This window comes from Silurus aristotelis (assembly GCF_946808225.1).
Source record: "Silurus aristotelis genome assembly, chromosome: 6".
Taxonomy (NCBI): Eukaryota; Metazoa; Chordata; class Actinopteri; order Siluriformes; family Siluridae; genus Silurus; species Silurus aristotelis.
Window position 1 is genome coordinate 3,262,571 of NC_139579.1, and position 11,983 is coordinate 3,274,553.

At 39.7% G+C, this 11,983-nt stretch overlaps 1 protein-coding gene across 1 annotated transcript; it reads right to left on the reverse strand.

The window, feature by feature from the left end:
• Positions 1-788: 788 nt before the first annotated feature.
• On the reverse strand, positions 789-8,657 carry LOC310727735 (uncharacterized protein; the record flags this gene model as incomplete). The annotated part of the gene is made up of 8 exons (XM_083544480.1): positions 8,324-8,657; positions 8,148-8,204; positions 7,673-7,792; positions 7,125-7,214; positions 4,144-4,215; positions 1,424-1,573; positions 994-1,148; positions 789-905 (listed from the first exon to the last, which is right to left on the reverse strand). The coding sequence occupies exons 1-8, from the start codon at positions 8,391-8,393 to the stop codon at positions 789-791; spliced, it is 831 nt and encodes a 276-aa protein (XP_083400606.1). The 5' UTR covers positions 8,394-8,657.
• Between the last annotated feature and the right edge of the window lie 3,326 nt (positions 8,658-11,983).

Genomic DNA, 11,983 nt, shown 5'->3' on the forward strand with positions numbered 1-11,983 from the left:
CCCTTATGCACCCTTGCCCTTCCCCTGCGTTTGCTACATGCAAATCATTAAGGAGTGCGGCTATGGGGAGATGCCCAGGTTGAGGAGACGCTTGCTGGCTATCCCTAGGTGTTGCATTGCTGAAGGCCCTGGTGTTGCCTACAAGGCCATTGAGAGCCACTTCGGCCTTGGTAGGCAGGGCCTATGCAGCAGCAGGGCAGGCCACAGGATGCCTCCACACTATGGGTGTGTTGCAGGCGTAACAGGCCAATCTGCTGTGAGAGCTGAATAGGCGAAACTCTGCCCTAGGCGACACTCTAAGCCCAAGTCCAAGGGGTCACCCGCCAATGACATCACGACTGCATATTGGCCATGCATGGTTAATTTGCATTTAACTTTAAAGCTGGTTATATATAATAAAATATATCTTTTTATTAGTCATAAAGCAAGCTGGTACCAAATATTACAATACCAAATGTTACAGACTTCCTCAAAAGCTAAAATTGCACATGCAGTGTTTTATTTTTCACAGATGAATTTTTTCAACGTGAGGCAAGAAGCATCAAACCAATTATTTTTGGCACCAGTCTCACCTCCCAGGGCACCACAATTCTCTCCAAAAGGATCCTGTTTTTTCCAGTTATCAGGTTCATTTGGTCCCTCTGGTGCACTAAACCAGTACCTTAAATAAAAAAAGACTCTAATCGAATTTATCAATAAAAAACAACATTTTCTATACAATTTATTCTAATAGTATTACATTACAATAATTTGTATAAGTTTGTGGTGTATATGAGTGAACATGGTTCTCACTTTAAACCTGTGTCTTTTAAGGACAGGTTGTTTACCCACATCCACTCTCCTTCAGTCTCCAAGTCATTCAGGCCAATCCAGTTTGTTTCTCGAACTTGTGAAGATAAAAAATCCTAATGTAGAAAACATCAACAAACAGCTTAAACCTGTTACCCACACAAGTAGAATGAAATCAGCAGCAGATTGATCCACTACACTCACCTGTTCAGCTCGGCTGGTTATAATCACCAGGTGGCCTCCTTTCTCTACACACTCATCTCTACTCCGAGTCCAGGTCAGTTTAGAAGTGGAGAAGTAGTAACACTTCCAACCAAAAGACTTCCATCCATTCTCACATTGTCTGCTGTTTGTATATGCTTTGGTCAAGATAAGATCAAGGAAAAAGACTTATATGAATTGAGTCCCTTAAACAAATACTATGATCCTATCATTTTCAAGATTGTCACATATTGTAATGCTATAGAAAAAAATCTAAAAAGTAATTATAGTGTGCCTTCTTACTGGGATTTTTACTTAATGAAGATTGTACTTAAACCCTAATGATACTGAATTATCAAATAAATTATGTCAGGCCAAAATCTCCATATCTCTGTCCATCCATCTGACCTTGTTTTTATAGTCAATGGCATACCATAAGAGGCTTCAGTAAGATGTTGAGTGTGGCGGATTTTAGATGATGGGAGTCCTGGAGTAGGGTACTGGGTCCTGCCAATACATGCAGAGAGATCTTCCTGAATGTTCTGATTCTTCTCCATCTGTTCCTTATATAAGGTTTTGATCTCTGAGGAAAAAAAAAGAAATAATTTCTGATACAAAGGGATTTTAGATATTTTGAATAAAGCAATAAAATACTACCACCACCAGCACCACCAATAATAATTATATATATCACATGCTGTCTAGTGGCTCCACTCTCAGATTTGGTGGTCAATTACAGTGAGGAAAATAAGTATTTGAACACCCTGCTATTTTGCAAGTTTTCCCACTTAGAAATCATGGAGGGGTCTGAAATTGTCATCGTAGGTGCATGTCCACTGTAAGAGACATAATATTAAAAAAAAAATCCAGAAATCACAATGTATGATTTTTTTACTATTTATTTGTATGATACAGCTGCAAATAAGTATTTGAACACCTGAGAAAGTCAATGTTAATATTTGTTTGTTTGCAATTACAGAGGTCAAACGTTTCCTGTAGTTTTTTACCAGGTTTGCACACACTGCAGGAGGGATTTTGGCCCACTCCCCCACACAGATCTTCTCTAGATCAGTCAGGTTTCTGGCCTGTCGCTGAGAAACACGGAGTTTGAGCTCCCTCCAAAGATTCTCTATTGGATTTAGGTCTGGAGACTGGCTAGGCCACGCCAGAACCTTGATATGCTTCTTACAGAGCCACTCCTTGGTTATCCTGGCTGTGTGCTTCGGGTCATTGTCATGTTGGAAGACCCAGCCTCGACCCATCTTCAATGCTCTAACTGAGGGAAGGAGGTTGTTCCCCAAAATCTCGCAATACATGGCCCCGGTCATCCTCTCCTGAATACAGTGCAGTCGCCCTGTCCCATGTGCAGAAAAACACCCCCAAAGCATGATGCTACCACCCCCATGCTTCACAGTAGGGATGGTGTTCTTGGGATGGTACTCATCATTCTTCTTCCTTCAAACACGTTTAGTGGAATTATGACCCAAAAGTTCTATTTTGGTCTCATCTGACCACATGACTTTCTCCCATGACTCCACTGGATCATCCAAATGGTCATTGGCAAACTTAAGACGTGCCTGGACATGTGCTGGTTTAAGCAGGGGAACCTTCCGTGCCATGCATGATTTCAAACCATGACGTCTTAGTGTATTACCAACAGTAACCTCGGAAACGGTGGTCCTAGCTCTTTTCAGGTCATTGACCAGCTCCTCCCATGTAGTTCTGGGCTGATTTCTCACCTTCCTTAGGATCATTGAGACCCCACGAGATGAGATCTTGCATGGAGCCCCAGTCCGAGGGAGATTGACAGTCATGTTTAGCTTCTTCCATTTTCTAATGATTGCTCCAACAGTGGACCTTTTTTTAACAAGCTGCTTGGCAATTTCCCCATAGCCCTTTCCAGCCTTGTGGAGGTGTACAATTTTGTCTCTAGTGTCTTTGGACAGCTCTTTGGTCTTGGCCATGTTAGTAGTTGGATTCTTACTGATTGTATGGGGTGGACAGGTGTCTTTATGCAGCTAACGACCTCAAACAGGTGCATCTAATTTAGGATAATAAATGTAGTGGAGGTGGACATTTTAAAGGCAGACTAACAGGTCTTTGAGGGTCAGAATTCTAGCTGATAGACAGGTGTTCAAATACTTATTTGCAGCTGTATCATACAAACAAATAGTTTAAAAATCATATATTGTGATTTCTGGATTTTTTTTTTTAGATTATGTCTCTCACAGTGGACATGCACCTACGATGACAATTTCAGACCCCTCCATGATTTCTAAGTGGGAGAACTTGCAAAATAGCAGGGTGTTCAAATACTTATTTTCCTCACTGTATATGCAAAAATTCTGTGCTCATTTTAGTGAGGTTTATGTCTAAGATGTCTATCTGTCTATCTATCTACTAAGCATTTTTGCATCATCCATAACTCATGTTTATCACTGCACTACTGTATATTTCACCCAAGTGTATTCTGTATATACTGTATCATACATACATTTATACTTGTACATAAATATATCATGTCATTTGAATATATTGTTTTTTGACGTCTGTCTCTGTATAATCTTTACATAATACATTATATATTACTATATATTATTACCTACTGCACCTTCTGTACATTATTCACCCTCATCCCTGTATATATGTCCGTACAGCGGAGTCCCTGACTATCTTCAAGCGACGGTTGAAGACCTACCTCTTCCTGAAACACTCAAATTAGCACTTTCCAAGTTTGCTTTGTAGATTTCAAGAGCTATATTTATATAATGTTAATATTCTAGTGAACCAGTGCAGATTTATTCATTGCTAGAGACTCAAAGCACTTTTGTAAGTTATTCTGGATAAGGGCGTCTGCTAAATGCCGCAAATGTAAATGTATATGGACCACATACCCTATTTGTCACACTGATATTTATTTATTGTAAATAGGCCACTTATACACTTCTGGTTAGATGCTTACTGCATTTCATTGGCTCTGTGCATGTACTTTGCACAATGACGTTGAATGTAATGTAATGTAATCTAATGTAATGTAATCCATCCATCCATCCATCCATCCATCCATCCATCCATCCATCCATCCATTCATTCATCCATCCATCCATCCATCCATCCAGGATGGGAAAGCGGCGTTGGGATTCTGTGTCTTACCAGTGCATGCAGAGAGAGTTTCTTGAACTTGCTGATATTTGGCCTTCAGTTCCTCAAATTGTCGTTTTGTTTCTAAGGCAATAGAAAACAATTTCTGATGCAAACAGCTTCTTAAATAATAACATTAAACCAAAAATAACATTAACAGTTGACAGTTAAATAACAAAACAGTGAAAGTAAGTGCATGATTGTGGCAGAATAAAGCAGATATATTGCAAGTCATCTTATACCAGGGATTCCAAGCATGTCTGGGTTTTATTATTTTTAATGTTCCTCTAAATTAGCCCTGACTTTTTGCAGCATTTGGCTAAATTCACATATCCATCCATCCATCCATCCATCCATCCATCCATCCATCCATCCATCCATCCATCCATCCATCCATCCATCCATCCATTCATGATGGGAAAGCGGCGTTGTGATTTTGGGTCTTACCATTGGATGCAGAGAGAGTTTCTTGAACTTGCTGATATTTTGACTTCAGTTCCTTAAATTGTCGTTCTGTCTCTAAGGCAATAGAAAACAATTTCTAATGCAAACAGCTTCTTAAATAATAACATTAAACCAAAAATGATCAATAATAATAATTGTCAATAACCCAAACTCAGTGAGCTGCAAATTCATGCACATGCAACAATTATTGCCTGACCATAAACTAGAGCCATAACTTATAACTTAAGGCATTGGGATTTAAAGATGATTAGCAGTTCAGTTTCTCTTTTAATGTGTAGTGTTTAACCACAGAAAGTGGAGAAATGGAAAATAGACTGTTAAGATGCTAAAAATCAAGAAGATTAAGATCAAACAAATTTTGGAAGAAGAACAGCTAAAAAACGCAGTTAGATATAACCATGTAATTGTTACTTTGTAACCAGTCATTTACATCACACTGTTGCAGAGATGCAGCTTTATAGCATGCCTGGCTTTGCTGTCTGATAGGTTGGTCTATTATGAGCAAAACGTAATATCTAAAATATCTGAATCACTCGAAAGATTTGCTGAATATTCTACACAATTTGCAGCATAGCGTGGCGGTCGGGGACATTGCCTCTGGAATGGCAGACCGGGGTGGTGGTCCCTCTTTTTAAGAAGGGGGACCGGAGGGTGTGTTCCAACTATAGGGGGATCACACTTCTCAGCCTACCTGGGAAAGTCTATGCCAGGGTACTGGAGAGGAGAATACGGCCGATAGTAGAACCTCGGATTCAGGAGGAACAGTGTGGTTTTCGTCCAGGCCGTGGAACACTGGACCAGCTCTATACCCTCTACAGGGTGCTGGAGGGTTAATGGGAGTTTGCCCAACCAGTCCACATGTGTTTTGTGGATTTGGAAAAGGCATTTGACTGTGTCCCCCGCGGCGGCCTGTGGAGGGTGCTCCGGGAGTATGGGGTCCGGGGCCCTTGACTAAGGGCTGTCCGGTCCCTGTACGACCGAAGCAGGAGCTTGGTTCGCATTGTCGGCAGTAAGTCAGACTTGTTCCCGGTGCATGTTGGACTCCGGCAGGGCTGCCCTTTGTCACCGGTTCTGTTCATAATTTTTATGGACAGAATTTCTAGGCGCAGCCAGGGGCCGGAGGGTGTCCGGTTTGGTGACAACACAATTTTGTCTCTGCTCTTTGCAGATGATGTCGTCATGTTGGCTTCATCAGACCAGGACCTTCAGCACGCACTGGGACGGTTTGCAGCCGAGTGTGAAGCAGCTGGGATGAGAATCAGCACCTCCAAATGTACCGGTCTGTCGTGGTGAAGAAAGAGCTGAGCCGCAAGGCGAAACTCTCGATTTACCGGTCAATCTACGTTCCTACTCTCACCTATGGTCATGAGCTCTGGGTCATGACCGAAAGGACAAGATCCCGGATACAGGCGGCTGAAATGTGCTTTCTCCGCAGGGTGGCTGGGCGATCCCTTAGAGATAGGGTGAGAAGCTCGGTCACTCAGGAGGAGCTCAGAGTAGAGCCGCTGCTCCTCCACATCGAGAGGGGTCAGCGGAGGTGGCTCAGGCATCTCTTCCGGATGCCTCCTGGACGGCTTCCTGGGAAGGTGTTCCGGGCGCGTCCCACTGGGAGGAGACCCCGGGGAAGACCTAGGACACGCTGGAGAGACTATGTCTCCCGGCTGGCCTGGGAACGCCTCGGTGTACCCCCGGAAGAGCTGGAAGAAGTGTCTAGGGAGAGGGAAGTCTGGGCATCTCTGCTTAGACTGCTGCCCCCGCGACCCGGCCTCGGATAAGCGGAAGAAGATGGTATGGTATGGTATCTACACAATTTGTGATTTTCATCTAGATACAGGAACATCTCAAAAGGTAAAAACTAATGATTTTGTGGCAGCGAATTGGAATGGACCCCATCAAGCCGTAAGCACAGACTGCACAAGGGAATCCCTTTCTTCTTGTTTTAGTGAATTCAAAGCATGATACTCAGAAGCAATGCCTCTCCGCAGCATGTTGAATCTGAGATCTTGACTGACCAAGGCACATAGTTTGTGTCATGGACTCTACATGAGCTTTATGAATTATTGGGGATTAAATAACCCACACAAGCGTTTATCATTTACAGACAAATGGTTTTGTTTAAATTTAATTTAGGACTTTGTTATCGAGGATGAACATAACTGGGATAAGTGGCTTAAGCCCCTATGATTGTGGCAGAATAAAGCATTTTCTTTTTTTGTTGGTAAACTGGTTGCGGCTCTATTCTTTAATCCACCCTGAGCCAGTGTGCTCTCCACAGATATATATATTGCAAAGTCATCTAATTCCTCTAAATTAGACTTTTTGCAGCATTTGGCTAAATTTACATTTTCATCAGATGCGATGTCAAAGACACACACGTTAGAATAACAATAGGTGTCTGTGCACCTTTGGTGCTTGACCCCCCAATAAAACAGATAATTACAGAAAACATGCACAAGACACTGCTAATGTAAATTATACATAAATGTGCATAATGTACAACAGGAAACTGTCATATTTGGGGGTTTTACCTGTGGTTATGCGTTTATGCGCCATCAGTGTTGTGGTAATATTGGCATACTTCTCACTTAATATCTCATATGAGACCACTTTATTGTGATCTGTTGAACAACAATACCCATGGTCAAATTCACACATAGAAACAACATTTCTAATAATTTATTTATTAAATGTATTTTTTCAGATTATGATAAGAGCAATAGACACCAGTATGTTTTGTTTAACTATAATCAAATTGTCTGGAAAGAAAAAAAATTCTAGAAAGTTCTAGTTTCCCAAGCTACATAAAAAATTAACTTTAAGTGAGAGAATAAAGAGAGGGCGAGGTAACACCTTTTTACTGGTGTTATTTCACAATGCAAAGACTTGAATGGACTGCAAGACTTTTTAATTTTGTAACTTGCAACTGAATTATCTGATTTTAAATAAATTGGAAAACAATTAATGTGTATGATGTGTGGGACAACAATGAATTCGGCCCAATTTATTATTAAACCGATATTTTATTGTGATTTATAGAATGTAAACACCAAAGATAAAGATGATAAGCAATACTCACAAAAGATCCCAAAAAGACAGAGTGCTGATAAAGCACAAAGAATTAGGAGGACACTAAAAGCAGATATGAAGATCTTTTTTGTTTTCTTGTTGTTTTTCAACTCAGTGTGCTTTGAGATATCTGAGAGAAAAGGCTCAGTTATTTTCATACATCTTTGTCCTATTTATCTGCATCCGTTTTCTAACACATTTGAGCAGATTCATGAAAAACTTAATAATTAACTAATGATTTGTATCAGATTAAAATGTCGGACTGGAGTTGAGAAACTTCACAATAGATCAAAACAGCTGTATGTACTCACATTTGGACAAACATTCATATATATATATATATATATATATATATATATATATATATATATATATATATATATATATATATATATATATATATATATATATATATATACAAATCACAAAATATTTATGAGCTATGACGAAGTGAGATTAGCACCAAACAAACACAAAACACAGACCTGCACATTTTGGGGGTTTTGGATGGAAGTCCTCTGTGTTCACATATATATCATCATCTATTTTCATAGAAAAAAAATCCTGATTATTTACAGTTCTTTTTTAGGTACATTATATTAAATTAAACCATAAAATGCATTTCAATATTTTTAAATGTATAAAATTTTCAGATATCTACCTGATGAAGCGTGGTAGTTTTTACTACTGTCCATATCATTAAAACTGATATCTTCAAAGTTGCCCTGCATTTCCAAACCTTGCTACAGCTTTCACACTATATACTTTAACCACATTTACACTAGCAAGACCAAGTCATTTGTGTCACTGGTAGTTAAACTTTTGTAGCTGCGTAGCATCCGGTGTTGTAGGGTCGTCGCCGTTTTAGTGAGAAATGGCAGCAGCCAAAATTCACAGCTTATACCTAAATATTTAAGCACAAAATAATTTATACAATAATTAGTATGAAACTTTGAATTGAAAATTGACTGGAGTCTATATCAGGAATTGATGCATGTGCCAGTCTGACATTATGAAAACAGAGCTTGCAGTTCGTGGGATTAATCTTATCTTGATTAAGTGATTTCAGATTCAAGATGTACAGTAAGGAAAATAAGTATTTGAACACCCTGCTATTTTGCAGGTTCTCCCACTTAGAAATCATGGAGGGGTCTAAAATTGTCATCGTAGGTGCATGTCCACTGTGAGAGACATAATCTAAAAAAAAATCCAGAAATCACAATGTATGATTTTTAAACTATTTATTTGTTTGATACAGCTGCAGATGTAAAATCTAACGGTGCAGTGTAGAGTTCAGTAGTGTGATGATAGATGGAAAAAAGCTGTCCTGAACCTGCTGGTTTTGGTATGTATGTTCCAGTTTCTCCTTCTTGATGGAAGGGACCTTGATAATGTTGTGAGCTCTGCGCAGACATGTACTGTGGTGAAGGTGTTTAATGGCAGGTAGTTGGGTTCCAGTGATGCGTTGGGCAGTTTTGACCAGCCTTTGCAGGGCTTTACGTTCACACGCAGTGGAGCCTCCGTACCATACAGTGATTGAGTTGGTCAGGATGCTCTCAATGATGCAGGGGTAGAAACTTGTTAAATTGACAACTATATATATATATATATATATATATATATATATATATATATATATATATATATATATATATATATATATATATATATATATATATATATATATATAAATATAAGATGCGTCAAACCATTTACTTGTGGCACCATCCTCATCTCCCAGAGCACCACAGTTCTCTCCAGAAGAATCCACCATTTTCCAATTAGGTTTATTTGGTCCCTCTGGTCCGCTAAACCAAAACCTACATAGGTAAAAAAAAAAAAAAAGACTAATCAGTTTGCTACATACAGTGGGTACGGAAAGTATTCAGACCCCCTTAAATTTTTCACTTTTTGTTATATTGCAGCCATTTGCTAAAATTATTTAAGTTTATTTCTTTTCCTGATGAATGTACACACAGCACCCCATACTGACAGAAAAACACAGAATTGTTGACCTTTTTGCAGATTTATTAAAAAAGAAAAACTGAAATATCACATGGTCTTAAGTATTCAGACCCTTTGCTGTGACACTCATATATTTAACTCAGGTGCTCTCCATTTCTTCTGATCATCCTTGAGATGATTCCACACCTTTATTTGAGTCCAGAAATTTTTTATTATACTGATTGGACTTGATTAGGAAAGCCACACACCTGTTTATATAAGACCTTACAGATCACAATGCATGTCAGAGCAAATGAGAATCATTAAGGTCAAAGGAACTGCCTGAAGAGCTCAGAGACAAAATTGTGGCAAGGCACAGATCTGGCCAAGGTTCCAAAAAAATTTCTGCTGCACTTAAGGTTCCTAAGAGCACAGTGGCCTCCATAATCCTCAAATGGAAGACGTTTGGGACGACGAGAACCATTCCTAGAGCTGGTTGTCCGGCCAAACTGAGCTATCGGGGGAGAAGAGCCTTGGTGAGAGAGGTAAAAAAGAACCCAAAGATCACTGTGGCTGAGCTCCAGAGATGCAGTCGGGAGATGGGAGAAAGTTGTAGAAAGTCAACCATTACTGCAGCCCTTCACCAGTGGGGCTTTATAGCAGAGTGGCCCGACGGAAGCCTCTCCTCAGTGCAGGACACATGAAAACCCGCATGGAGTTCTCCAAGATGGTGAGAAATAAGATTCTCTGGTCTGATGAGACCAAGATAGAACTTTTTGGCCTTAATTCTAAGCGGTATGTGTGGAGAAAACCAGGCACTGCTCATCACCTGTCCAGTACAGTCTCAACAATGAAGCATGGTGGTGGCAGCATCATGCTGTGGGGGTGTTTTTCAGCTGCAGGGACAGGACGGCTGGTTGCAATCAAGGGAAAGATGATTGCGGCCAAGCACAGGGATATCCTGGACGAAAACCTTCTCCAGAGTGCCCTGGACCTCAGACTGGGCCGAAGGTTTACCTTCCAACAAGACAATGACCCTAAGCACACAGCTAAAATAACGAAGGAGTGGCTTCACAACAACTCTGTGACTGTTCTTGAATGGCCCAACCAGAGCAATGACTTAAACCCAATTGAGCATCTCTGGAGAGACCTAAAAATAGCTGTCCACCAACGTTTACCGTCCAACCTGACAGAACTGGAGAGGATCTGCAAGGAGGAATGGCAGAGGATCCCTGAATCCAGGTGTGAAAAACTTGGTGCATCTTTCCCAAAAAGACTCCTGGCTGCATTAGATCAAAAGGGGGCTTCTACTAAATACTGAGCAAAGGGTCTGAATACTTAGGACCATGTGATATTTCAGTTTTTCTTTTTTAATAAATCTGCAACAGTGTCAACAATTCTGTGTTTTTCTGTCAATATAGGGTGCTATGTGTACATTCATGAGGAAAAGAAATGAACTTAAATGATTTTAGCAAATGGCTGCAAAATAAAAAAGAGTGAAAAATTTAAGGGGGTCTGAATACTTTCCGTACCCACTGTAATTCATTTGTATATTATATTTGTCAAAACATATCCCCCTCATGCTGAGTACTTCATAAACACTCACAGTTCAACAGCCCAGTTACGCTTTGTTGGTGTTTAGATAACTATGTGCTTTTGTTTTTCAAAGATATTTTCCCTTTACCAAGTCCAGCAGTCTAATGAAAACCTCAATCATTATCTTATGATTCATATCAGATTTGGTGGAATTTGAGAAAAAGATTTATAGTGTGTGTGTGTGTGTGTGTGTGTGTGTGTGTGTGTGTGTGTGTGTGTGTGTGTGTGTGTGTGTGAGAGTGTGAGTGAGAGAGAGAGAGAGAGTGTGAGAGAGCGAGAGAGAACTTCAGTTCAGTGTACTTCACTAAAATAGATATACAGTTCTGCATTTTTCAACGTTTCTACAGAAACAGGATGCATTAAATACAGCAGAATGGATATTAAAGATCTGTTTCTTAGTAGTAATTCTGAAACAGCTAAAACAAAAAGTTTTGGAAAACTTTTTAACAGAGTTTATATTTAACTCACAAATTCTGTATGATCTTCAAATCACAAATGTCTAAATGAATAACGCTCACACAGAAGTAATTTTCAGGTTTTTATGTGCATATTGGTTAAGTATTTGCTGTGCAGCCTGATTTAGACTCTCACCCATTTATCAAGTGTAGATCACAGATTTAAACACCCAGTCAGCCATTTTAATACTGCTGATTGAGTTCTAACCCCAACCCTAACTACAGACTTTGATGATTATTCTAGGATCAACACAAAACGAACATTTTAAACAATGGAAAATAACTGCATTGTAGTTTGATCTAATAAAGAACACTGAACACTGTAG